Genomic DNA, 26,657 nt, shown 5'->3' with positions numbered 1-26,657 from the left:
AAAACATAACTCTATAAAAACCCATAATTTCATGACGCATTAACACTTACACCTTCCCCTGTACTATCCTTCTCCATATTATCATCACCATTTGGTTTCACAATTCCTTTTGATCTGCACAATGGACAATTGTTTTTCCCATTCAACAACCAATTATCAACACAATCTTTATGATAAAAATGATTACAACTTGATAATTTCCTAACCACTTCACCATCATCATATTCTGAAAGACAGATTTGACATCTCTCGAGCTGACTTATCTTTAAAAGCTTATCATCTGTTGAAACGGGTTGAGTTGCATTATCTAATAAAACTTTGAAAAGTTGATCATCATGTTTGAATAACTCTTCCTTTGTGGTGACTTGTGGCTTAACTTGCCCAATCAATTCTTGTAAATTCAACAAGTCTTCATATGTTGGGTTCTCACTCATTAAAGACGGTGCTGAAAGTAAAGGATGATTCCAAGCAAATGTATTACCCATGACAAAGATAACCCATGATCTTTGTTGTTGTTGTTGTTGTTGTTGTTGTTGTTGTTGTTGTTGTTGTTGATCAGAAGGTGTGCCCGAAGATTGATGAGAGGAGCTTGTTGGTTGTTCTTCTTGTAATGGCTCTGGTTCATTTGTAGTATGTGTGCCTGGTGTTGTCGCTGTAGTTGCAGAAGCACCATTAGATGATGTGGAGCCAGTTGCCAGTGTACTTAATCCATCTGATGAATTCTGTTGAACTGAACGAACACCAATGATCATAACTGGTACATTTGGAGATTCAACATCATTATTGACACTGTTGTTGTTGGTATTATTATTGTTATTGCTGGTGTTGGTGTTGTTGTCACCTCTTGGGGTAGCATGATTATGATGATAATGAGAGCCAAACATATTGTTAGAATCATCATCTCCTTCCTCAAATTCATCATGGTCATGTAAGCCAAAACCGAATGGACCATTATCTAAATCTTGATCAGCATCAGGCCAATCATCACCATTGGTTGTACCAGTGCCTGTCAATCCAGTTGCAGTGTTTTCACTGTCGAATCTAAAAGCCCTGAAGAAAGTCATATTATCACGATCATTCAGATCAACATCGCTGTATCGACTTGATAATTCATTAGTTAATAAACCATGTCTCAAAGCACTAACAAATTCTTGAAAATTTGAATCATCACCATTATTACTCGTTGAGGGTATATTTGATGAAGATTGGATCCTGGAGGTATTATCAAATCTTCTTCCATTAACGTGCGAACTTCCCATCAAGTTCATAACTGTTGAAGTTGCTGCAATTTCTAATAATCTTGACAACATTTCAGTTTGATGTTCAAATGACATTGCATTGTTGTTATTTTGATCATTATGAGCTGATGAGCCAGTTCTTTGATTATTGCTATTAGTATGACGAGTTAAAGCTGAAGTTGATGAAGAGCCTGAAGGTATTGAAGAAAAACTTGAATGCTGGCGTGAATTGCTTGGTCTTGGATAACTATGATGGTTAGATCTTGATGAAAAAATATCAGAAGCTAAATCTGCAAACCCAGCAACATCCAGGGAATCCCTTCCTTCGTGTTCTCCTTCTTCTGTTTGACCTGGTACAGCTGGTGCTGTAGTTGTATTTGATGGAGGTTCACTGTTGTTGTTGGATGGGTATATGGAAGGACCGTTGTTACCGGCTGGTGATGAATGTGACAAATTTTGCAGAATCTCAATATCAAGAGCACTCATATGACGATGGGTATCTCCTTCATCTTGATTATCACGACTGTTGTAGTTGTGGGAGTCTAATGATTCAGTTGAATGATTGTTTGAAGCTCTTCTGTTCCAAAACCGTATAGATTCGTTTAATCTTGGTAATCTCCTTCTTCTTGAAGCAGGTAAATGGGATGGCGTGTAATTTGTAGATGAACGCCTTCTTCTTAAGTTGGTGATGCCTGTTGTAGATTCATGCTGTGGTGATTGATTGGTGGGGGATGTAGATGAGCTATGGTTGGAAGATGATGAAGATGAACGAGGTGGTGGATTGTTGATTCTGCTGGTGTACTGCCCCATGATTTCAGATGGATTCTTTGACTAAAATATGATCCTTTTTGAAGGTAAGGCAGCAAGTGTTTGTGAGTTGGATGAACAAATGGCTTTTGATTTTGATTCAATGATGATATTTGCTCTAAATTGAAGTTGAAATATAGCTCTGTTGTAGTAATATTTTGTGAAATCACAATTGATGACAAAATGGTTATCAGAATCAGGAATTTGGGAAATGGTGAAATTGGTGTTGTGATGTTGATGTTGATGTCAGAATTTGAAGTTGAAAAATCATTTTGAGCTTGAAATCAGTGGCAAAAGAACCATTAAAAGGTAACAATTTGAATAAATATCATGATGAAAATGGTGCTTGTTGATGGATGGAGAGCTCAGCGTTCATTTTGATGCTTTAGTTGTGGAAATTGTGATTCTTTTACGTGAAGACAAACACAATAGAAAACCGTGTATGAACCCAGGAAACTAGCCATGAATCACGAATTATCCCAGTGAACACAAAGATCAATTGACAAGAGAAGAAACGGATATCAGAGAAACTAACGAAAGATAGGGTTCCAGAGAGTTAATGATTGATGATTCTTCTTTTGTTGAATCCTTTGAGCAATTCAAGAGCTAATGAATAGAAACCAATAATGGCCCTTTGAGAATTGATTTAACTGTTACTAGTCGGGTTTACTATTTTATAAGAGGAACTGGAAAAGTGATTGTCTTCAAATACTAGGGCATTATGAACACGATTGATACTATGTGGTTTCAAAAAGTACGTGTACATCGATTACAAAAGGAATCAGTTTTCTGCAGTAGTTAATACAGTCCTAATATTCAACCTCTTGGGGTTTGTTCGTCCATATCCTGAAGGCAGCTTCTCACTGGCAATTTCAAATTGAATTATAGGAACAGGTTTTGCAGAAGACGACTAATTCCTAGGTTATATGTACATCAGCGTAACTTCAACAAGCTGAACATTCATATAGGCCACATGTAGCTTAAAGGATATGAACGTACAACTTGTTCACGTATCATCCTATTACGTATGTACTAAAACCAATTAAACCGACGTTCATCCAGCTTCTTTTCCTCTACACCTACGCGACGTTGTTGTTGTTTATGTGACACAATTCCCCAGACTTTGAAACGGATTGACTCGAATCGACTCTGGTCAATCTCGGATCGAGTTGGATAAAGCTGTTAAAAGTGTTAAACAAATGAGAATATTATGCCCGAGAACTAGGCGAGCGAAGGGAGTTTAGAACGAATTTTAGGTGCCACTTTGGTGATCTGAGAATATTGAGCCTGTGTTGAATGGATTGGAGATAGAGTAGATTTAACAGTATCACCATCACCATCATCATCATCAACTGCTTCAACTGCTTCAACTGCTTCACCTTCATCTTCACCTCGCTATCTCTCAACGGGCCATCAGCTGAGCTAATCACAATTAGCCGCCGTAGTGGCCGCTGAGTCAGCACAGCGCTGAGCATTTGACCGAGACTCCATTGCTCCAAAACATCATCAACTCGATCAACAAAAAGCTTCAAATCATCGTATCCACGAGTCACCTTTTCCTGACCTCGGACAAGCTACAGCCTAATATAAATACTTGATCCAATTCCTTGAATTCCTCTTCCCAATTCTTTATCACCACTTCATCAATCCCAATTACCACAAAAATGACTGTTGCTGATAACCCATTCCCAGAAACTCAAGACTTATTACAAGGTGTTCAAGTTAGAGCTAGAATCCCTTCAAATGCAAAACATATCTTAACTCCAGATGCTTTAGCCTTTGTTGCTGTTCTACATCGTTCTTTCAACAAGACAAGATTACAACTTTTATCAAACCGTCAAATTGAACAAGCTAAAAGAGATGATGGTATCTTGCCAAACTTCTTACCAGAAACCGCTTATATTAGAGATGATGCCAATTGGAAAGGTCCTTCTTTAGGTCCAAAGTTACAAGATCGTCGTACTGAAATCACTGGTCCTTCTTCAAGATCAATGTTGATCAATGCCTTGAACGCTCATGTTGCAACTTATATGTGTGATTTAGAAGATTCTGCCACTCCAACTTGGTTAAATGTTATTGATGGCCAAGTCAACTTATATGATGCTGTTCGTAAACAAATTGATTTCAAAAAGGGTAATAAAGAATACAAATTGAATTTAAACAAACATATCCCAACTTTAATTGTTAGACCAAGAGGATGGCATTTAGATGAAAAACATATCTTGGTTGATAATGAACCAGTTAGTGGTTCAATTTTAGATTTTGCTCTTTACTTCTATCACAATGCAAAAGAATCAATTGCTCAAGGGTTTGGTCCTTATTTCTATTTACCAAAAATGGAACATCATTTAGAAGCTAAATTATGGAATGATATCTTTAATGTTTCTCAAGATTATATCAATATTCCAAGAGGTACAGTTAGAGCCACTGTTTTAATTGAAACTTTACCAGCTGCCTTCCAAATGGATGAAATCATCTATCAACTACGTGACCATTCCGCAGGTTTGAATTGTGGTCGTTGGGATTATATCTTCTCCTACATTAAATCTTTAAGAAATCATCCAGAATTCATCTTACCAGATCGTTCTCAAGTTACAATGAATGTTGGTTTCATGTCTTCATATGTCAAATTATTAATTTACACTTGTCATAAACGTCAAGTTCATGCTATGGGTGGTATGGCTGCTCAAATTCCAATTAAGAATGATCCAAAAAGAAATGAAATTGCCATGGAAAATGTTAAAAAGGATAAATTACGTGAATTTAATGCAGGTCATGATGGTACTTGGATTGCTCATCCTGCCTTAGCTGAAATTGCTAATGAAATTTTCAAAAAAATGTTGACACCAAATCAAATCAATTCTCCAAAAGGTATTGAAAATTATAAACCAATCACTCAAAGAGATTTATTAAGTCCTTTTGTTGAAGGTGGTAAAATCACTGAAGATGGTATTAAGGCTAATTTAGTTATTGGATTAAGTTATATTGAAGCTTGGTTACGTGGTATTGGTTGTGTCCCAATTAATTACTTAATGGAAGATGCAGCAACTGCTGAAGTTTCAAGATCTCAATTATATCAATGGGTTCATCATGCAGCCAAGACTGATAAAGGTGTTACTATTACTCCTGAATATACTTCAAAATTATTAAAAGAAGTTGTTGAAGGTTTAGCTAAAAATGCTAAATCTGGTCATAAATTTTATGAAGCTGCCAATTATTTCAAAGATGATGTTACTGGTAAGAAATACCATGATTTCTTGACAACTTTGATTTATGATGATGTTACCACTATTGAAAGAGCTCAACCAGCTACTAAATTATAAGCTTGATGTTTTATTCCTCACTGGCTTGAGGAATTGATTCTCATTCATTTTCTTTTATATGTTTATATTTGAATTATTATGGAGTACTGTTTGAAGACTTACATTGTAGAGATTTATTTTCAAATTCACCATTCTCTTGGAAACTGAAGATCAGAGCTTTCAAATCATAAATATTAAGGTCAATCAAACAGCTCATCATCTTTTTTTTTGTATACATGACTAACGTTTATTTCACTTCTACTCATTTAAAAATTCACTTATCTAAAAAAAATTGCACTCTAATTTGTGATTCTAATTGAATCTTAGATGCATCAAAAAAGCTAATAAAGCTGTGTCACAACTGGTTTCTATCATTTCAATATTTTTCTTCTTGTAATTTACGATCCAAGGTAGTAATTCTTCGAATTGTATTTGTTAATTTGTGATTGGCGAAAGACGTTATCATTGTTTGAACAGCAGCAACGTCGAATTTAGGTTCAATTGAACTCCATCTTCTTTGAATTCTGGTGTTCCAGATTATCCCAATGTAAAGAGAGAAGTCTTTTAAATGCTTATCTGGATCTTTGGGATTTGTGATAACTTTATCTTGCCATAATCAGGAGCTATTTCTTTCCAAATCTTTTGCGAGACTTCACAATCTCCAAATTTTACCAGACATTATAACGAGTAGAAAAATCCAAATTAGGAAATTTCGCGGAATTTTTTTGAAACCCCCGTGGCCGAACCATGATTAACTCTGCCTAACTTTAGGGGGGCCCCGCCCAACTCTTCTGCCTAGCTTCTAGGGGGGCTCTCCCTAAGACATCCGCTAGCTTTAGCGACTCCCTCCCTAAAGGTTGTCGGTAATTTTTAGTGGGTCTCTGCCTACACTCTTGGGTGAGTCTCGCTAGCTGTAGGGGGATCACTCAGCACAACCATGGGGGTAATCAGTATAACCTTGGTCAACATTTTTTCGTCGAAAACGTCAAATATCACAACAACAAACAAGTTGAGACTTACAATTAAGGGGACCCATTAAAGAGGACAAAATAAATTCAGTGGCATTATTTAATTCAAAATTTTCAGTACAGCGGAAATAAACGGTTTTTGAAAAGGTCGGTAGGAGCACGCCCAGCTTGTCACAAAAACATACCTTACAAGATAAAGAATAAAAAACCATTATTTTAATACTTGAATACTAAGTTATTAGTTTCAAACTCACTTCTGCTTTGAAATGATACAAGTTTCAATACCAAAAGTGGAATTTTTTTTCAACTAAAAATTTTAGCCTCCATTTGTTCTGTAATTTAGGAATTATAACCTTGACAAAGTTCTATAATTGATCTCCAATATTTAAAGCAAAAACAAGTATAAGCCACTTGGCACGATAAAACTTATTCCATTAAAAAGCCATAAATTTTCTACTACTTCCAATATAATTATAGAAATAAAGGCCTTTGCATTTGATATCAAAAAGTCAAACTAAAAGAATAAATTAATATTTCACTCGCGATCAAATTTACGAGATAGACATTTCGAAATCCGATTATAAAAGAATATTGTTTACGAGAAATTATTCCGCTGTTTTGCCTGTACTTTTGAGTTGTAAATTGATTCAAATGATATTACTTGATTGAAATAAGACGTGATGTTGATCATTTGATCAATTGTATTCGGCCAAAAATCATGCTTAAGCTATAGCCTTCGCGAAACATTACAAAGTTTGCAAAAAAATCGTGTAAAACATTTGGAAACTTTTGAAATTCTATACATTAACGTCCCAGGATTGGAATCTTAGAAACCATCATAATCTAAAAAGATGGCCCCCAATTTGGATTACCTTCACAATTGAAAACAATTCTATTAGCTGTTAATGGCTTGAAATTCAAGCTTTCTTCCGGAATACTATCAGCGTTAGAATATTGAATCACTCTTTGAACTGCTTCTTTACCACTATCACCCATCCCCATGAAATATGCAACCAATCCAGCCGTAATACCAGTTGATAATGAGGTTCCACTTTTTGTAACAACTTCATTCTTGTGATTACTTGTGGTTTTAATGTTGGTTCCTGGAGCGAAAACATCAACACATGCTCCCCAATTACTGAAACTAGCGATTGAATCAGTTTCAACATCAATTGAACCAACTGTTAAAGCACCTTTGGCACTTGCTGGGGAATAATTACATGACTGTTTACCATCGTTACCAGCTGGAACAATCACAGGAATACCTTCTTTAACAAGGCTCTCAATGGCTCCATTTAAGATTGCATTTTTCTTCATAATTAATGGAACAACAACTAACGTTGGTCTATTGGTAACTTTAGAATCAGCTAGAATCAAACTCAATGCCCCAATAACTGCAGATAACTTTGTTCTTCCCTTTTTATCGGTGACTTTAACATCAAAAAGATTAGATTTTTTAGCAACACCATAAGTCTCAGATCCAATAACACCCGCCATATAACTACCATGACCAACAGAGTCTTCTTGTCCACCACCTTCTCCAGTGAAATCAGCAATTTTGGTCACTCTTCTAGAAAAATCAGAATGTAAAGCATGGATTCCTGAATCTAAAATATAAACATCAACACCAATACCGCCTGAAGGGTCATAAACAAAATCAAACTTTTCTGCTAAAGGTTAGACCAGATTCAAAAAAAAAAATATGCTTATACTCACGATTGTTTTTCAAAGCTTCTTTTTGGGATAGTCTTGCCAAATGTTTTGGTGCATTTTCCTGAACTTCAGCCAAAACTAGTTCTCGATCAATGGAAATTGAAGCAATATTTTTATCATAGTACAATGAGTTGATCATATCAGCATTGAATTCACCCATTATCCCTTTGAACAGGCCCATATCAAACACTTTGAACCCTAAGCTTTGGGCACTTGCAACATCTATTGATTCTTTTTGGTTATAATATTTGGTGAAGAAATTATCAAAGGTGAAATCTTGTTTGAACTGAACAACAAAATTAACAGCATTGGCACCAATCACAAAAAATGCAAATACTAGGTTCATCAACATCGTTTTGTCAATATTGTTAGATAGGTTGATTGGGCTTTACCATTTACACCATCTATCAATAATGCTTGTTTTTCTAGTTTTCTTTGAGCCCCAAGAGCTTTCACAAACACAAAAGTCATGTTAACATCAAGAATGGTGGCACAAAAACAAAAAAAATAGAGCGCCTATAAATCTCAAATTTGTTCTTCAAAATTGATATTCTCATCATAAACATTTATATCATTAGAATTTCCACTCAATACGTATTGTTCAATAGCTGGGTTATCAATATCATATCGAAGGTCGTTTATGTCAACATCATCCACCTCATCTCCACCAATTGGAGTTTCACCATCTTCATCGTCAAGTGAATCAAAGTTTGTGTTATCCTGAGAAATTGCTCCCTGGTCAACATCACCTGAGCGTGCCATCATTTCACGTCGTTCACGCTCTTTGCGTTCCTTTCTGAGTTGGCGTTTCATTCTGTCCTTTTCCCTTCTTTCATCTGCCTCCAATCTTTCATGCTGTTAGGGTATTGTTAGTATTCAACAATAGAGAACCAAGGTTGAGATCAAACTTACCTCTCTATATTTGGCCAAATAGATCTTTAAAGTTTCAGCATAGTTTTCAAATCCAAGTGTATTCATTGCATACAAGATGTCTTCACCATTCAATGTTTTCCTCTTCTCAGCCTGGCATTTATCAACAGCACCTGATGTGATGAAGGAGATGAATTCAGACACACATTCTTGTACACACTCTTTAGATTCTTTGGATAATTTGGCATGAGATGGTAATGCAGTCTTCATAACTCGGCCAACTAGATCGCTTTGTTAGCTTCAAATTTCAAGAATCGTGAAAGGGGAAACTCACCATTGGCTAAAGGCAACCATCTATCTTGTTCTCTGATTTCGTATTCTTTTAGCAAAGCTTCCTCTTTGGCTGTTAACTCTTGAGACTCATCTCTATTCAACGGGACAGTGGTATAATTGTTGTACGGTTGATTCAAATCCATTTTGTGGGTCTGATCTTCTAGATTTCTATAATTCTTGTAGTCTCTCAGATCAGTAAGGAACTTGAACGAGTTTCTGAAGCCATGTAATTTATAATTCTGAGTTTTTATATTGTTATTGAAGGACTTAAGATCGAATCGATAACTTTAATTATTCGTATTCGACTCTATATTTTTTTTTCGTTGACCTTAAAAAAGGGCCCAAAAATTACACCCGATTTGAACACTCATCTTCAAGCCTTGACGTTTTGGCACAGATTTTGAAATAGGCATTGCTCAACGTGAAAATTGGGTGTGCGGAAAGTCTTCAATTATTGAATGACTTTAGGATTCATACTCTCGAGTCTCGACAGGTTCAATTGCATTTGTTTTAGATTACCCATAAACTATGTACATTCGTGTTTTCCTGTCAGGCGAATTGGCTGGTGCGTTTTGGCGAAAAAGAATTTCCAATTAGAGACTTCGCGAATTGCGTCATCGGAATGATCTTTTTCCACCTTTTTAAGTGGCTTCTTCTATTAAGAACTAAAAGATGATGAATACTATTTCAAGTCTCTAGAGTTATTCGAGTGATAAGAATGAGCTTCAACAAGGGATTCTTGCCCTGGATATGTCCAAAAATACACGTTGAAGCATAATGACACAAAAAAACGAAATGACGGATTTTACACTTGTTATCTCCGACCAAGTACTGAAGAATTAGTCGTGTATAAATGATTTTATGCTACACGATCCACAATAATCTAAGATTAAATCACTTTGTTTATTAAACCTATTTCAAAATCAATTGAGCTTTACGTTTACCAACACTTTGATCCAAAACAGACTTCACTTCAACTTGAACTTTATCAAAGACAGCAACAGTTCTTCTATCACCATCATTTGTTTTAAAATTTAATGAATATTCAGCTTCATCAAATTTAGCATCATTTACATGGATTGTTAAATCTTCTAATTTGATCAAACTTTCAACACCAAATTTAGGAACCAAAACAACAATACCATTACTGAAAACTCTAATGATGTATCCAGTTTCTGTAGATTCATTATTTTTCATAACTTGACCAACATAATATTCAATTGAAGCTCTACCAGCAAACTGAGCATTTCTATGACGCTTGTTAATGTTTTTACAAATCAATTCCATCTTGTGCTTATCTCTATGAGTTAAATCTAAAGGTTCATAACCAATAGCAGCAGCTAATTGACGATGAGCAACAACATCACAATAACGACGAATTGGTGAAGTGAAATGGGTATAAATATCAACAGCTAACCCATAATGACGGAATTCTGGATAACCATAAGAGCCAGAACTGAAATATTCAGCAGCCATCATGCAACGAGTTGACATGATTCTAACTAAAGTGTTGAAATAATCATCATTTGGATCAATACAACGGTCTAAAGAATCTGCTAAGGCTTTTGAAGATTCAATTGAAATTGATAAATTCTTACGAATTCTCAACATATCATTTAATTTTTCAAAATTTGTTGAAGGTGGAGGTGAATGACGTCTCAACATTGCAGTTTGTGAAAATTCATTGAAAATTTTTCTTGCAACACTGATATTTGCCAACAACATAAATTCTTCAACTAAAGAATTTGTTTCTAATAGTTTTTTAATTTCCACTTCACCAGGATCTGAAGTTTCACTATCCATATGGACTTTAACTTCTGGACTTGCTAAATTTAAAGCACCTGCATCTAATCTTTGTTGTTTTAATTTCTTGGATAATTGTAATAAAGCTCTCATACCTTTTGTTAATTCATCTTGATTTGATTGATCATCAATACGTAATTGAGCTTGTTCATATGAAAATGCTTCTCTTGATTTGATGATTGATTTATTAAAATCAACATTAACAATATTTGCATCTTGATCTAATTCCCAAATAACAGAAAATGCAAATCTTTCCACATAAGGTTTCAAAGAACACAAATCAGTACCTAATAACATTGGCAACATATCAATTCTCTTATCAACAAGATAAACAGAAGTACCCCTTGAAGCACCTTCAGCATCTAAAGCAGTACCAGCTTTAACAAAATGTGTAACATCTGCAATGTGAACACCAACTTCCCAATTCCCATTTGGTAATTGCTTTGCATGTAAGGCATCATCAATATCAACACAACCAGGAGGATCAATACTACAGATCAATTTATCTCTGTAATCTTTTCTCTTTGGTAATAATGGATCTTTTGCCAAAACTTGTTCATCTTGTAAATCTTGAGGAACTATCCAATCATGACCTTCTTCTGGTAAACAATCCAAAACGTTTTTACTGAATGGACGATATTCCACATCATGTTCTAATAATAAAGCTTCAGTTTCAGCTTCAACGGATTCACTTTCACCTAAAGATTTAACAAAATGACCTTCTGGATGTTTTGAAGTTGTATTCCAAGAATCAATAGCAATAACGATTTTTTTACCCAATAATTCTTGAGCTCTTCTTGTTTTAATTCTAATTCTTGGTAAACTTTTATCCATTAGTTTAACAAAACAAGATTTTGCAGAATTTGTTAAAGATTTTGAAACAGAGTTTGCAACAATTTGCCCCACGTATAATCTCCAAGATCTTTTCACAATACCAACAACACGACCTGTTGGTTGCAATTCATCTTGATCATTACTTTGAGTACTTATTGCATCTTGTGTTAATAATCTTCTTTCTTTATCCGTTAATTCTGTGACATCATCATTTTCTGGATCATCATTTGAATTCAAATTTTCATCATCAATAATCATTGTTGAAGGTTTTTTCCATTTAGATTTCGGTAGTAATTCCACTATAACAGAATCACCATTGAAAGATCTATTTAAATTTTCATTACCCAAGATTAATAGAGGTTTTGGTAAAGTTGGAATAGTAATTTCACCTTCCAAGAAGTTATATGAAGAAATGTTAATAGCACCTTGATATAAAGTACCATTTTTCAAACCACCCATTAATCTTGAAGTTGGATAATAATCTTTATAGTAAATTGTTGTTGATTGTTCTCTTGGTTTGAAAGAATCTTCAGTTGGAATCAAATCTTTGAAATTTTCACCATTTGGATATAAATCAACATATTCATGTAAAGTTTTAGTTATTATTTTATCTTTCAAAGCAGCTTCTTTGTTTAATCTATCATTTGTTATTAAAACCATCTTGATTTTATCATCAAGATGAGATTGAAACCATTTTGCCACATTTCTTATAGCTCTATCATTTCTATCATTTATAGTTTCATTATCTAATCTTTTGGTAAAAGTTTCTTCATTAAATTCATTATGGAAAACAATAAATCTCTTATCATTATCTTTGCATAAAGTTCTTATTCTTGTATATATTGGGAAACTTTTATTTCTAACTTCATCTAAAACGGTTTGTGGGATTATAACATCGAAAAAAATTGCATTATTTTCCAATAAATCAATAGCTTGCAAGATGATATTTGTATCGACAATGACATAATGGGCACCACCAAGAGCTTTAATGTTTAATGGGTCTTCACTGAGGATAAACTTTGGCAATTCGCCTTGAGCATTTGGAGTTAAAATTTGGAAACATTTGTTACACTTCTTGGATAAACATGGTATATCATTTCTCAAGTAGTGTTCTCTGACAATTTTGGAAGCATTCCCATTTCTTGATCTCACAAAGACCTTTGAGGTGACAGTTAGACCATCTGTGATCTTTCTCTTGTTGACCAATGGAGTGGTCATTGCTTGTTTGCAGATATGTGATGAAGACTTGATAAACTCATCTCTTTACTAAAGGCGCCTCTAAATTTTTTTATCCTATAGAAAAAAAGTCCAAAGATTACATAATACACGAATGATTACCTAATCAATAAGATTCATTATTACCCTCTCTCAAAACTGAATTTTTCCAAAGTTGGTAACTAGCCCAATCAGGAAAGGTTATTGGTTCCCCTCTCGCAAATGGCGCATTTCCCCGTTTCGCGACTCGATCTGGAAATTCGTGAGATTTGTTGGGCAAACACAGACCCAACAACTTTGCCATTGCCCGTGGCGCTCTGGCAGACACTGAATTGTAAAGTTCAACTTTGACGAACTAGAAAAGAAAGCTGGTTTCAGATGGGTTAAACAGCCGGGATTACCATAGTTTTGATGTACAGTGACATGAATAAAGTGTCAAATTGATGAAATGCCCAAGGAGATCTAATTCTGGCTTTGAGTAGAGTTTAGTGTTGTGTCAAATTGAATGCCGAAGATAATAACAATTGCACAAACACAGAATCATCTGATACCACAATTGACTATATTGTGTCAATTTTGGCTGTATGGCTGCCGTTTTAAAATATTCTCATACAAGTGATCAATATTTTGGTGTCAAATTTCCAATGAGCCTCGTGACGCGTTTGATTATTTCTTGTAGCTCATGTACTCGCTAGAAATCACACTAAAAAACGATCAAGATTGTGTCACTTGAATCGACTTTTAGCTAATAGATAACATAATAAACTAATACAATCTCTATATTTCCACTTTAAAACCCTTTCAAAACCATATCATAATCCCCTTCAAATTTGGTCAAGCTTGTTTACATTCGGCAATCGACAGACGTCAGCTTTTTGGTTGTTCAAATTTCTTCGGAATTAAATTTTTCTTGAATCTTCAACTTCCTTCTCTTCTTTGAAGGCAAAACAATAGCTACACAAAGCAATCAGGTCCTCAATCCATAATACACGATGGTCCATCTAGTCAATGTCCCAGTGGCTGAGCCAGAAAGAGCTGGTGAAACCGCCCCAAGAAGAAATGCTAAATTAAAAGATCATACTCCAATCAAAAGACCAGTCGGTTATAAAGCAAACACAATCTATGAATTCATGTTGGAAGCTTTCAACAAAGGTGGCGATCGTCATGCAATCGGTTACAGAGATATCGTTGAAGTCCATAAAGAGAAGAAAATGGTTAAAAAGATGGTTGATGGTGAAGAACAAGAGGTTGAAAAAACTTGGTTATTTTATGAATTAACTGATTATAAATATGAATCATATAAACAATTGAACAAATATGTTCATGATTATGGTCGTGGTTTGATTCAATTGGGTTTGAAACCAAGTGGTGAACATAAACTACACATTTTTGCATCAACTTCTCATAAATGGATGAAAACATTCTTAGCTTCTCAATCTCAAGCTATTCCAGTTGTTACTGCTTATGATACTTTAGGTGAAAAAGGTTTAACAGTTTCTTTAACTCAAACTGAATCAAATGCTATCTTTACTGATAATCATTTATTAAGTGCTTTGATCAATCCTTTACAAAAAGCTAAAGATATCAAATTCATTATCCATTCAGAACCAATTGATCCAAAGGATAAAAGACAAGAAGGTGAATTATATCAAGAAGCTAAATCTGCAGTCGATAAGATCCTTGAAGTTAGACCAGATATCAAAATCGTATCATTAGATGAAGTTCATCAAATGGGTAAAGATTCCCCAGATACTCCAGTTAATCCACCATCAGCTTCAGATCTATCATGTATTATGTACACTTCAGGTTCAACTGGTGATCCAAAAGGTGTTGTTTTAACACATGAAAATATTTTATCTGGTGTTGCAGGTGTTTCTTTTATTATTGATCGTTCATTAATTAATGAAAAAGATCGTATCATTGCATTTTTACCATTAGCTCATATTTTCGAATTAGCTTTTGAATTGATTGCATTTTATTGGAATGGTACAATTGGTTATGCCAATGTCAAGACTTTAACTGATACTTCAACTAGAAATTGTTCAGGTGATATTAAAACTTTTAAACCAACAATCATGGTTGCAGTTGCAGCTGTTTGGGAAACAATTAAAAAAGGTATTATGGCACAAATAGCTAAACAACCTGCTTTAACTCAAAAATTATTTTGGGGTTGTTATAATTATAAATTGAAAAATTGGAAAGTTCCTGGTTCAACTTATTTAATTGATAATTTTATTTTCAAAAAAGTTAAACAAGCAACTGGTGGTAATTTAAGATTTGTCTTGAATGGTGGTTCGCCAATTTCAAAAGATACTCAAATTTTCATTTCAAATCTGTTATGTCCAATGTTGATTGGTTACGGTTTAACTGAAACTGTTGCTAACACTACAGTTGTTCACCCAGATGATTTTGAATTTGATGTTCAAGGTGCCCTAAGTGGGTCCATCACTGTTAAATTAGTTGATGTTGCAGATGCTGGTTATTATGCAAAGAACGATCAAGGTGAAATCTGGATTAGAGGTTATCCAGTTACTCCAGAATATTACAAGAATGAAAAAGAAACTAAAGATTCTTTCGATCCAGATGGATGGTTTAAAACTGGTGATATTGGTGAATGGACTAAAACTGGTCAATTGAAAATCATTGATCGTAAAAAGAATTTAGTTAAAACTTTGAATGGTGAATATATTGCATTGGAAAAACTGGAATCAGTATATCGTTCAAATACTTATGTTCAAAACATTTGTGTTTATGCTGATCAAAACCATGCTAAACCAGTTGGTATTGTTGTTCCAAATGAAACTGCAATCAAATCATTAGCTTTGGAATTAGGTTTAATCAAATCTGAAAGTGATGATATTCACAAGGCTTTACATGAACCTAAATTAGTTAATAAAGTTTCAAAAGCTTTAGTTAGTACTGCTAAATCTCAAGGTTTAAATGGTATCGAATTAATTGCTGGTTTAGTGTTCTCTGATGAAGAATGGACTCCACAAAATGGATTTGTTACATCTGCACAAAAATTACAAAGAAAGAAGATTTTGGAAGCTAACAAGAAAGAAGTTGATCAAGCTTATGCTCGTTCTTGAATTAACCATGAACTTTATCAATCACACGTTTTTATGTCATTTTGTTATTTTAATTTTCCTCCCTTTTTTCAATCATTTTGTCTTTTAAGGTTTGAACCTTTTTGTTGTTTTGTATTGTTTTTTCTCATGAGTCAATATATGATATTTATATATCCAAATTACATTTTTGAAACCAAACCGAATATGTATAATTATGCGAATATTATTTCTATATATATGTTTTTTCATAAGTGTCCATCTCTTCCAAGATAAACTCATTAAACTGTTTATAATTATCTAAATAGATATGATGACCAGAATTATCAAAGACTTTAAACTCACTATTGAAATCAGTATTTTGTTTAATCTTTTCAATACTTTTCAACCCACCTTCTTTTGGCATCCAATCTTCATCACCATAACACCAAGTTGTATCACAAGTTATTTGATCAATTTTTTCAATTATTGGTAGTTTGGGAACACCACCAGCTCCCAAGATTTGACTCATATAATATTCACCAGAACCTCTTGCATTGAAAATTGAATAAGTATATTTATGTAAAAAAAATTGCTCCCTTGAAGTTAATTTGGCAAATCTTCTTGATGTCCAACCTGATGTTATTAAACTTCCAAAAGGTCCAGTATTTCTAACTAAAGAAAATGGTGAAATGTTTTGTTCCCAAAGATAATTAAACCAAACAGGTATATTCAATTTCAAATCCAAAGGTTTATAGATCCCTGCTGGTGAGATTAATAATAGTTTTTGAGCATGCTTGGGATATTTCATTGTATAGAGTAAACTCATATATGCACCTAAACTATGAGAACACATCAACATTTTATCAATACCTCTACTTATTCTCCATTTTTCTAAAGTATCCACAAAATATTCCTCGATTGATGTTTTAGAATTGAAAATTGGACGTGATGAACAACCATAACCTAATAAATCAATTGAATGAATACACCAATTTTTCTTGATACTAATTTCATCAAAATTTTTAAGGAAAAATCCCAACCCTGCACCATATCCATGAATCAATACAAAATGATTTAATTCTGAATAATTTGCATTCTTGGGATATATAACAAATTCATTAATATAATTCCCATCATCATCAATTTGAATTTTCAATAGTTTTGAAATTCTAAAATCTTCAACTGAACCATGACATTTTAACAGACTTAATAGATTCTCTTGTGCAATATCCATATCTTTCCTCTTTATATAATCTTGGAATGATTCATTTATTGATAATGGGAATAATTTCGTAGTTAATATTTTAGAAATTGGTAAAGCAGTTGGTGCAGTAGATCTTTTATAACCATGATTAACAACTGGTGGAGATTTAACAGTACCTGTTTTGATATGACCTCTTTTAGTGAAATATTGTAGTTTTGAGAAAACGTTTAGGTTATCTTTGATCAAACTAGTGATTTTAGAATTTGACATATTGGTTATATCATAATAAAGGTGATCAAAGATATGAATGAATCTGTGTAAAGTTAGTTTAATGTGTCATGTTTTTTTGGGTGGTTTTAAAGCAAACCTCGAGGAAGTTTATAAAAAAAATGACAGAAAACGTGACATGTCACGTGTACACTAAAATATCACGTGAATTACACCCTCGTTATTGTCACAATTACGACCTTGTATAGGGAAAAAAAATTATAGGTGTGAAATTTGAATACATTTGTACGTAGTATGCGAACCTAGGAGTTAGGGCCAAGAACCAAGAAGGTGTTCAAGAGATCGTGGGTACTTATGATTGGTAGTGCACATTGGATTCAGCATTAGCGAGGCTTGAGCAAATAAATCGACTCAAATAGTACACAAAGTAGATCACAATTGAAAGATGAAGTTCATGAGCAATTAAATTGGATCAGTACTTAAGGAATGAGATATCCCCAAATATTTTGTAGTAGCTCTTGTTTCCAATCCTGTCGGTGACCCATGAACCTGATCCAACGATCACTAGCCTAATTTCAAAGATCTTTAACGGGTCTGCTTTTAATTGGTTTACGATGAATAGATGTGTGAGTAAGTTGAAGATCAGTGCGTTAATTATACACACCAACAGGCTGATGGATATAAGTGGAACACTTGGAAGTCTTCTTGGGCTTCAACTCTCATACTAGTTATTCCAAATGGCCGTTCACTTCACACCTGAGGCACGCTCAGTAAGTTGAGAAATTGAAGACACAGATTCACTTAAGATTTAAAGTAATCAAGATCCAGGAAACTGTTACAACAAGCCAATGAATCATGATGATGATGATCTAAATATTTCAACAATGCTATATGTACTTTACGAGCCCTTTTTCAGTTGATTGATCAATCAGATAAAAATTATTACAACTTTGAGTTTATACATACAGTTGTGAATTGTCCAGACATGCCCAAAACAGGAAATAAGTGTCGGTGTTTTTCCCACATTTGAGCCAATCAGTGGGCAGTTTTTCTGTGCGAGGATTGGAATTTGGGTGGACAATTTTGAACTGATTTTAATGATATCAAAGATCACTTTGGTGAATTGGGAAGAAAACCAATTGGTACTACACTCAAAGATACATTTATCCAATTGGATAGGGTTCTTGTTGCTTGTGTGGTTCTTTACCAGGCTTGTAAGGAAATTTCAAGGGTGTATGCGTAGCTGATAATTTGTAGTGCTCGAGTGGAATGATTTCATGAGGCAACCTAACAAAGCCAGGAACATTGAGAATTTTAAGCCTGTTTCTTTTGGTTGATTCGTTGAAACGATTCTTGGTATTCGAAATAAGCTTAATTTTTTGCAGAGTCATGTTGAAAATTTTTTTTTCCAGGTGTTTTTTAGTCGAATTAAACGTCCACTTTTCGATGCATCCACGGACAAAACCTTTTAGAGTTGATGAATCTGATAAAGAGTGAAAGGGTTCTGGAATCAGCCGGTTAAAGATTGACTGGGAAAGAGTGAGGAATCCAGGTTATGAATTGGTAGATAGAAACTAGGTTATTAGATGACATTCTAATACTGATTGACCAATCCCTTTATGTCTCCTTCACTTTAAAACCGTTGACTTGGCTAGCTGTAGCTGATTCATCTGATAACCTTAAGATGTCCCAACAGGAAAACAAGGACATCTCCTGCAATTTAACAGCACAGGATTGGCTGAAAATGGTTAAACACAATAGTCGTACACGATTCCGGTTCTCTACACAACTGATCAATCTGATTAAATTCAAACTGGTGCTGCTGCATGGCAAAGTGTCCAAGAATCAAGAACCTGCTTTGAAAGCTTGTGTAGAACCAGGACAAACCATACAAAAAGCACCGACAATAGAGCTAGAAAATTGGTTGGAAAGAGAGTTTATACGTAGATTCATTAACCATTGGCTCACCATCATCATATCCTTTCAAACTAGTTCCCTCCTTGTCCAATCCCCCAATCGTTTCTTCTTTTCTGCTGCAACCGTTTCTCATCTTATTTTGGGATCGGCCTTATAATCTTTATGTCTCATGCAAGAAAAAGAAGTTTTGAGCTGCCTCCAAATTAAATTTTGCATCAAGGATGTCGTTGGTGTTGTAGCTTTGTTAATTGGTATATAACTCAAGAAAATTCTTTTGAATTTGTTCAATTGAGACTGAATGAATGAAGTTTTACTCCCTGGTTGAAATCATCATTATACATTCACAATGGTTAGTTTAACAAACGTTTTAACTTCAACCATATTATTTGCTTCAACATTAGTTGCAGCTGAAACTCATGTTTTCAACTGGACTACAGGTTATGGTGAAAGAGATTTAGATGGTACTGGTAACATGAGAAGAATCATTACATGTAATGGTGAATTCCCATGGCCAGATGTTCAAGTGCAAAAAGGTGATACTGTTCAAGTTTATTTAACTAATGGGTTTGATGATAAAAACACTTCATTACATTTCCATGGTTTATTCCAACCAGGAACTAATCAAATGGATGGTCCTGAAATGGTTACTCAATGTCCAATTGGTCCTGGTCAAACTTTCTTATACAACTTTACCGTCACTGAACAACATGGTTCTTATTGGTATCATTCTCATACAAGTGGTCAATATATGGACGGTATGAGAGGGTTATTCATCATTCATGACCCTGATTATCCTTATAAACAAGGTAAAGATTATGATCAAGAACTTGCAATCACTTTAAATGAATGGTATCATAAAACTTCTTATGAATTATTACCAACTTTCTTAAATAAATTCAATCCAACAGGTGCTGAACCAATTCCTCAAAATTTCTTGATGAACAATACTAGAAATGTTACATGGGAAGTTCAACCAGATACTACTTATTTAGTTAGATTGATCAATATTGGTGGGTTTGTTTCATATTATTTCTATATTGAAGATCATGAATTGGAAGTTATTGAAGTTGATGGTGTTCCAGTGGAGAAAAACTCAACGAATATGATTTATATTTCAGTTGCTCAACGTTATACTTTCTTATTAAGAACCAAATCAGATACTTCAAAGAACTATGCCATCATGCAATTATGTGATGTTGGTATGTTGGATCTTCAACCTGCTGATTTGATGGTTAATGCTACAAACACTTTATCTTATTCTTCCAGCAATGAAGAAGTTTCAGAAGTTACCATTGATGATTATGATGATCATTTAGATGATTTTTACTTGACTCCAGTTAATAAGACTGAATTATATGATGAACCAGATTTAACTATTACTTTGGAAGTTGTTATGGATAATTTGAAGAATGGTATCAATTACGCCTTTTTCAACAATTTAACTTATACTGCACCAAAAGTTCCAACTTTAATGACTGTTTTAGCTGCTGGTGATTTAGCTACAAATGCTGAAATCTATGGTTCAAACACCCATGCTTATGTTTTAGGTAAAAATGATATTGTGGAAATTATCATCAACAATAACGATACTGGTAGACATCCATTCCATTTACACGGTCATGTTTTCCAATTGATTGATAGAGATACTTACTCAGGTACCGAAGATGCCACTGATATTGTTCCATACAATGCTGATGATCATCCAGAATTCCCACATTATCCAATGATGAGAGATACTGTCCATGTTAATGGTCATTCAAACATGGTTTTAAGATTCAAAGCCGATAACCCAGGTGTTTGGTTCTTCCATTGTCATGTTGACTGGCATTTAGAGCAAGGTTTAGGTTTAATCTTGATTGAAAGTCCAGCAGATATTCAAAACAATCCTTCTCAACAATTAACTGAAAACCATAAAGCAGTTTGTGAAAACTTGAACATTAGTATCAATGCTAATGCTGCTGCAAACACAAATTTCTTGGACTTAACAGGTGAAAATGTTCAAGCTCCAGCAGTTCCAACTGGATTCACTGCTAAAGGTTATGTTGCATTTGTGTTTTCATGTGTTGCTGGTGTTTTAGGTTTAATCACCATTTCCATTTATGGGTTGATTGATATTTCCAATGTTGAAGAAAAAGTTGCTAGAGAATTGGATGTTGATATCCACAAATTAGCAGCTGAAGAAGATGATAGTCTTGCTGGTTCAAATGAAAAGAATGGAGCTTCTCATGGTGTCGGTGTTGTTGATGACAACTCTAGTGATTCAGCTCCACGTAAATAGATCGTTTTCTTCTTTTTTTTTGTTTAATAATGGGTTTTTATGCAAAGAATAATAATAATAATGTTAATATGTGAAATAAAGCAGTAGAAACACCAGAAAAACCATGATTCCACTATAAAACTAGTTTCTTTATTACATTTTCACTATGTAAAATTCACCTATCACCTATCAGCGCAGTGGCCGAACCAGTTTTCGTTCAGTTTTTGGAATTGAAAACGCTGACACTTTTTGCCATTGACAACAACAACCAAAAGAAGACAACAAGAATACCACAAATCGTTCCGTGTGCGTGTTTCCATATTGCTCAATTGCATTTTCCCTCTGTTTGTCGTTGTTGTCGTTTTGTTTCTGCTGCTCAAGAAATGGCCACTGTTGAAGGTCTCTATATTGCTGATGATCGAGAGTATGTTTGTTGGATGTTGATCAATGACGAGATTTAATACTAACACCCCTTCTAGTACTTTAATATTCGAATATCCAACTAGTGCAAACTCCCCTAATTTGAAAACCATCTTATCTGCAATCAAAGGGATCGGGGCTCAGAGTTATAACTCAAATTCTCATAATAGTTCAATTGTGGAAATCTCCAAAATCCATACAATTTATAAATTGATTAATGAAAAGATCACAATCTATGCTTTAGTGGAAAACCTATCAGCTCAGGAAAGTCTAAGTCTCAAAAGTTTGAATCCAGATGCTAGCGATGATGACGACGATGAAAGTTTTAAAGATGATGAATCAAAAGACGATGGTGAAAATAAGGAAAATAACGTGTCAATAATAAATCCAAACTTCATCTTCAGATTTCTTGATAGAATTTTGGAAATATTACAAGATTATTTTGGACACCCTTTAAATTCCTTGAAAATTGAAGCAAATTATGATATTATGTGTAACCTTATGCAAGAAATTTTGGAAGGTGGATATCCATACATTACAGATAATAATACCTTGAAAGATTTAGTCCCATTCAAATCTTCATTAGGAAGTAAAATCTTACAAACAACAAACCAATTGGCAAAGAGTTATTCATCGTCATCATCTCATAATTCATTTGCAAATCAACCAAGAAATTCATCATCAGAACAAAAATTACCATGGAGAAGTTCAAATGTTAAATATACTAATAATGAATTATTTGTTGATATTAAAGAAACAATCAATGTTATCTTGACACCTCATCAACAGAAAAACAAGAAAACTAGTGGGAAATCATCAAATATTTACAATTCTTCAACATCTTTCCATCATCAAAAATTAATACCCACTGTTGCAAGAATTCATGGTGAAATTGATTTTACATCCCATCTTAGTGGGGTCCCAGAGATCTTGTGTTATTTGAATTTGAATGGTCATTACCTTGGAGTTCCATCACTTCATAGATGTGTACGAACTGATAAATGGATAAATAATGAAGGAACATTATCATTTATACCACCAGATGGGAAATCCACTATAATGAATTATACGATTGATTTAGATTCTTATCCAACTAATAAGATCCAAAGAAATATTGGATTCATTAATCCAGATTTTAAAACTGGATTAGGTTTGAAGAAAAATGAATTTGAAATTTCATTAAATATAAATTTTTTCAAAAATGTTTCAAAATTGGAAAATTTAAAGATTCAATTATTTACAAATCATGATTATACAATCAAGATATTGAGATTAAGTCATGGTGATTTCCAAACAAAATCAAATGGTAAATTTGAATGGATCTTTGATCCAATAATTTCATTAGGTATAAATCCAATATTACGTGGTATTGTTGAAAAAACAGATGATGATGAAACTTATCAAGATACAGATGAAAAAACACCAATAGATCCTGTATTTCCTAAATCAATTTCAATTTCATATTCAAATAAAGGTGCATTACCAAGTGGTATTAGAGTGGATTCATTGAAAATTACAAGAGGTTTAAATGATATAAAGCCTTATAAAGGTGTTAAATACATTACACAAACTGGTGAATTTATTATACGATGAAAACACCTTATGGAAATGGAGTATCAGAATCATCACATGGCCATGAAATTCTTTGAAATTCATGAGTATGTTGATAATATGGCAATAAAATCCCAGGTTGGAATTTGAAATCAATCCCATCATTAGCATAATTATTAGAAGCACCTTTAAATAAAACATTCTCCTTTTCATGAGGTAAACGAACTTTTGTAATTGCAAACTCCATTCCAGAATGAGTATATTTAGCAATACCTGGTAAAACAGGTGGTAATCTTGGTACGATATCAGTCTCTTGATAAACTCTTGAAAATGAAGGGATTGGTAAATCACCACCATTAGCTAAAATCTCAACATTTTCATCAGTATGAAATTTTTTATCAACCCATTCATTGAAAACAGGATCACCAACTCTTAATGAAGCATAAGTAACTAATAATGGATCATAACCTTTAGTTAAAAATTCCAACCCACCTAAAAGGGCATACCCACCACCAAGTGAATGACCAGTAACAACCAATTCATAACCTTTATCTAAAAAAGGTTGAGCAGTTTCGAAAACTTCACCAATAAATTTTGTAAATTCAACATATAATCCACAATGAACCATACAATCTTCACAATCAAATTTTTTAAAATCATTTGATTTGGAATTCAAAGTCTCCACAACATCTTCAGGTTTTGAAACATTTGAAAACATTTCATATTTAACACCATTAGCTAAAACTGGAACATAAGGACATTGCAAAAAAGTTATATCAGTTAATGCATCACCTGGACTTAGAGTACCTCTAAACACAACATAAACTTTTCTTTTGGAATGATCAATTGCAATATATGAAGTTCCACTAATTTCCTTATCTAACACATCAGGACGAACAACTTCTTCAATTTCAGTACTTGATGATTTTTCACAAAATTCAATTTTTGGACATGCATCTTCTAAAGGGCCTGGATGAAATGTTGGTTCATATGAACAATAAGAGATTTTTGGATAATAAGTTAATTTAAACAAAGTGTTGTAAACATCGTCACTATAATCAATTGCTAAAATTGTTTGAAACAACCAAAATAATGAAACAATCCACATTTTCGAAATCATTAACCAAGCCAGTTTTGATACTAAAAAACACTATCCAACAACCAATAATGAAACAGCCATCATTAAAGGTTTAAGTAGTCAATGAATCGTATAAATGAGTGTAATATCACCACCACAATCACCACCAGCTAATATTCGCATTTGTATCATTTCTCAACCAATCGTTCCTATAATTCTCAAACATCATCATAATATTGTTGAGCTGCTAGCTGCTCAAAAAAGCTGCTCAAAAAACCAACCAGTCGCCACCCCCACTCATCATACCATATTCTCAGAAAAATTCACCATAACCATTCACTGGATATTAAATCTGGAGCATTGAACTCATCAATTCAATGATTTGACATGTTGTAATTTGAATATTGGTCTACATCTGAATTTTACAAAACGTTATAACGAGTAGACACATTCCGGATTCGGTAATTCTGTGGTCCTTGCAAGAAAAACTCGTGGGCAAACCGTGATTAGTCAGATACTCATGATTATTAGTCATCAAGAGGTAATCAATATAACCAAAACACGTATCACAACAATAGATAATAGTTGAGTAGTAAAAGTTGGGGCTATTTACTATTCAGTCTGGTAGAAATGAGTTGAGAATAATCAACCCAGTGTTTTCACTTTGAAATCTCCAGACCTCAGAGTGTAGCTGGGTGTAAATATCTTTGTTTCTTTTTACGTTCTCTAGTTCAGTTTTTTTCTTTTTTTTTAATTGATCAATCGATGCAGCCAGCGAGCAGCCTATCTCCATTATCAGCTTGGAAAGAAATAGAAATTACAACGTGCTGCCTGATCATCACCATATTGGGGAAAAATCATACGTTTCTCACCATGGAAAATACTTGGCCGTTTCATCGAAAATTTACTATAAAAGAGAGCGCTTTAAGCATATAAGCTGGTACTTGTACTATTTTATAAGCATTTCAATCAGCCTGACCTATATTTCAGTATTGTGACAGTAGACATATTGAAAACTTGTTTGCGATACCATCAATGAAAAATTATTAATTACGTCGAGTGGGAGACATATATTAAGTAAGTTTTTATATAGTACTATTAATTATTTGAATTAATTAATATAAGCTTCTTAAATATTATGTTAATACAATATCATGATGATCATATAATATATATCAAATATTAAAGTAATATTATACGTCCCATGCAGCATCTTTGTTGATCAAGCAGCTGAGACGTAAGTTTTTAAATCAAGACTTCTAGCCTTATATTCAATAAAACATTAATCCAATTTTTTCATTGAGTACACTTATTGTAGGCATACAGACATCTAATTTACTACACAAACTAGCTTTAACATAATTTCTTAACTTTCAAATTACAAGTACTATTATAATACATTCACTTTTGTTTTTCATTTTGTATTACTATACCAAATACTCCATTGTCTACATCCCATTTGGGCATCCAATGGTACAATCATGAATCATTCGGTAAAGTATTCTTCCATTGTTTATTCCTAATGCAGTCATCAAAGGAAGTATTGACTCACGTTAGTGCCTCAAATGAGATCTATATAACAATCTAGTTTAGCTCCTTTTTATATAGTTGAACTCTTTTAATAAATCATTCGAAGTTATATTTATACATGGAGAGTCGTACCAATCTTTTAACGCGTTCAGCCGCTATAGGATTAAATAAAGTGTTACCATCGCACCCAACTACTGCTCTTGTTACATCCAGTATTGATATTTCCCTTCGTGCTTCACACTCTATTAATTCTTCTGCTACCTTTGCTGCTGTGACTTCTAATCAATCAACTGTTACTTTCAACTCTATCTGGTCTGATTTTCTTTACCTCTATCTTTTTCT

At 33.7% G+C, this 26,657-nt stretch overlaps 12 protein-coding genes across 12 annotated transcripts; 5 read left to right on the top strand and 7 right to left on the bottom strand.

Annotated features, from left to right (window-relative positions):
- Positions 1 to 80: 80 nt before the first annotated feature.
- WICANDRAFT_24344 (uncharacterized protein) lies at positions 81 to 506 on the bottom strand (the record flags this gene model as incomplete). The annotated part of the gene is made up of 1 exon (XM_019181027.1): positions 81 to 506. A coding segment is annotated over one exon (426 nt), but the record flags the coding sequence as incomplete, so codon positions are not given.
- Positions 507 to 3,709: 3,203 nt separating this feature from the next.
- On the top strand, positions 3,710 to 5,368 carry WICANDRAFT_28497 (malate synthase; the record flags this gene model as incomplete). The annotated part of the gene is made up of 1 exon (XM_019181491.1): positions 3,710 to 5,368. One exon carries the CDS (start codon positions 3,710 to 3,712, stop codon positions 5,366 to 5,368), a length of 1,659 nt encoding a protein of 552 aa, XP_019040729.1.
- Positions 5,369 to 7,158: 1,790 nt separating this feature from the next.
- Positions 7,159 to 8,209, bottom strand: WICANDRAFT_27879 (S8 family peptidase; the record flags this gene model as incomplete). The annotated part of the gene is made up of 2 exons (XM_019181422.1): positions 7,159 to 7,982; positions 8,032 to 8,209. The coding sequence occupies 2 exons, from the start codon at positions 8,207 to 8,209 to the stop codon at positions 7,159 to 7,161; spliced, it is 1,002 nt and encodes a 333-aa protein (XP_019040728.1).
- Positions 8,210 to 8,553: 344 nt separating this feature from the next.
- WICANDRAFT_83629 (uncharacterized protein) lies at positions 8,554 to 8,841 on the bottom strand (the record flags this gene model as incomplete). The annotated part of the gene is made up of 1 exon (XM_019185572.1): positions 8,554 to 8,841. One exon carries the CDS (start codon positions 8,839 to 8,841, stop codon positions 8,554 to 8,556), a length of 288 nt encoding a protein of 95 aa, XP_019040727.1.
- Positions 8,842 to 8,919: 78 nt separating this feature from the next.
- On the bottom strand, positions 8,920 to 9,287 carry WICANDRAFT_12114 (nuclear transcription factor Y subunit beta; the record flags this gene model as incomplete). The annotated part of the gene is made up of 2 exons (XM_019180522.1): positions 8,920 to 9,179; positions 9,233 to 9,287. Coding segments are annotated over 2 exons (315 nt in total), but the record flags the coding sequence as incomplete, so codon positions are not given.
- Positions 9,288 to 10,143: 856 nt separating this feature from the next.
- Positions 10,144 to 13,086, bottom strand: DIS3 (exosome catalytic subunit DIS3; the record flags this gene model as incomplete). Its single annotated transcript, XM_019183305.1, has 1 exon — positions 10,144 to 13,086. One exon carries the CDS (start codon positions 13,084 to 13,086, stop codon positions 10,144 to 10,146), a length of 2,943 nt encoding a protein of 980 aa, XP_019040725.1.
- A 989-nt stretch (positions 13,087 to 14,075) lies between these two features.
- Positions 14,076 to 16,172, top strand: WICANDRAFT_28494 (uncharacterized protein; the record flags this gene model as incomplete). Its single annotated transcript, XM_019181489.1, has 1 exon — positions 14,076 to 16,172. The coding sequence occupies one exon, from the start codon at positions 14,076 to 14,078 to the stop codon at positions 16,170 to 16,172; it is 2,097 nt and encodes a 698-aa protein (XP_019040724.1).
- A 232-nt stretch (positions 16,173 to 16,404) lies between these two features.
- Positions 16,405 to 17,475, bottom strand: CLD1 (carboxylic ester hydrolase; the record flags this gene model as incomplete). Its single annotated transcript, XM_019180735.1, has 1 exon — positions 16,405 to 17,475. A coding segment is annotated over one exon (1,071 nt), but the record flags the coding sequence as incomplete, so codon positions are not given.
- Positions 17,476 to 19,139: 1,664 nt separating this feature from the next.
- On the top strand, positions 19,140 to 19,679 carry WICANDRAFT_91053 (uncharacterized protein). The gene has a single exon (XM_019186275.1). It carries the CDS (start codon positions 19,247 to 19,249, stop codon positions 19,634 to 19,636), a length of 390 nt encoding a protein of 129 aa, XP_019040722.1. The 5' UTR covers positions 19,140 to 19,246; the 3' UTR covers positions 19,637 to 19,679.
- A 110-nt stretch (positions 19,680 to 19,789) lies between these two features.
- FET3 (ferroxidase FET3) lies at positions 19,790 to 21,810 on the top strand. Its single transcript, XM_019186274.1, has one exon. It carries the CDS (start codon positions 19,826 to 19,828, stop codon positions 21,755 to 21,757), a length of 1,932 nt encoding a protein of 643 aa, XP_019040721.1. The 5' UTR covers positions 19,790 to 19,825; the 3' UTR covers positions 21,758 to 21,810.
- Positions 21,811 to 22,183: 373 nt separating this feature from the next.
- APM3 (Apm3p) lies at positions 22,184 to 23,749 on the top strand (the record flags this gene model as incomplete). Its single annotated transcript, XM_019185571.1, has 2 exons — positions 22,184 to 22,478; positions 22,503 to 23,749. 2 exons carry the CDS (start codon positions 22,184 to 22,186, stop codon positions 23,747 to 23,749), a joined length of 1,542 nt encoding a protein of 513 aa, XP_019040720.1.
- A 142-nt stretch (positions 23,750 to 23,891) lies between these two features.
- On the bottom strand, positions 23,892 to 24,779 carry WICANDRAFT_24152 (lipase family protein; the record flags this gene model as incomplete). Its single annotated transcript, XM_019181019.1, has 2 exons — positions 23,892 to 24,386; positions 24,438 to 24,779. Coding segments are annotated over 2 exons (837 nt in total), but the record flags the coding sequence as incomplete, so codon positions are not given.
- Between the last annotated feature and the right edge of the window lie 1,878 nt (positions 24,780 to 26,657).

This window comes from Wickerhamomyces anomalus (genome assembly GCF_001661255.1).
Source record: "Wickerhamomyces anomalus NRRL Y-366-8 unplaced genomic scaffold WICANscaffold_2, whole genome shotgun sequence".
Classification (NCBI taxonomy): Eukaryota; Fungi; Ascomycota; class Saccharomycetes; order Phaffomycetales; family Wickerhamomycetaceae; genus Hansenula; species Hansenula anomala.
This window is presented reverse-complemented; position numbering and strand designations above follow the sequence as displayed.

Excerpts from the sequence above, each read along its gene's own strand:
- WICANDRAFT_91053 (XM_019186275.1), top strand. The coding sequence starts at position 19,247 with ATGTCCCAACAGGAAAACAAGGACATCTCCTGCAATTTAACAGCACAG.
- FET3 (XM_019186274.1), top strand. The coding sequence starts at position 19,826 with ATGGTTAGTTTAACAAACGTTTTAACTTCAACCATATTATTTGCTTCA.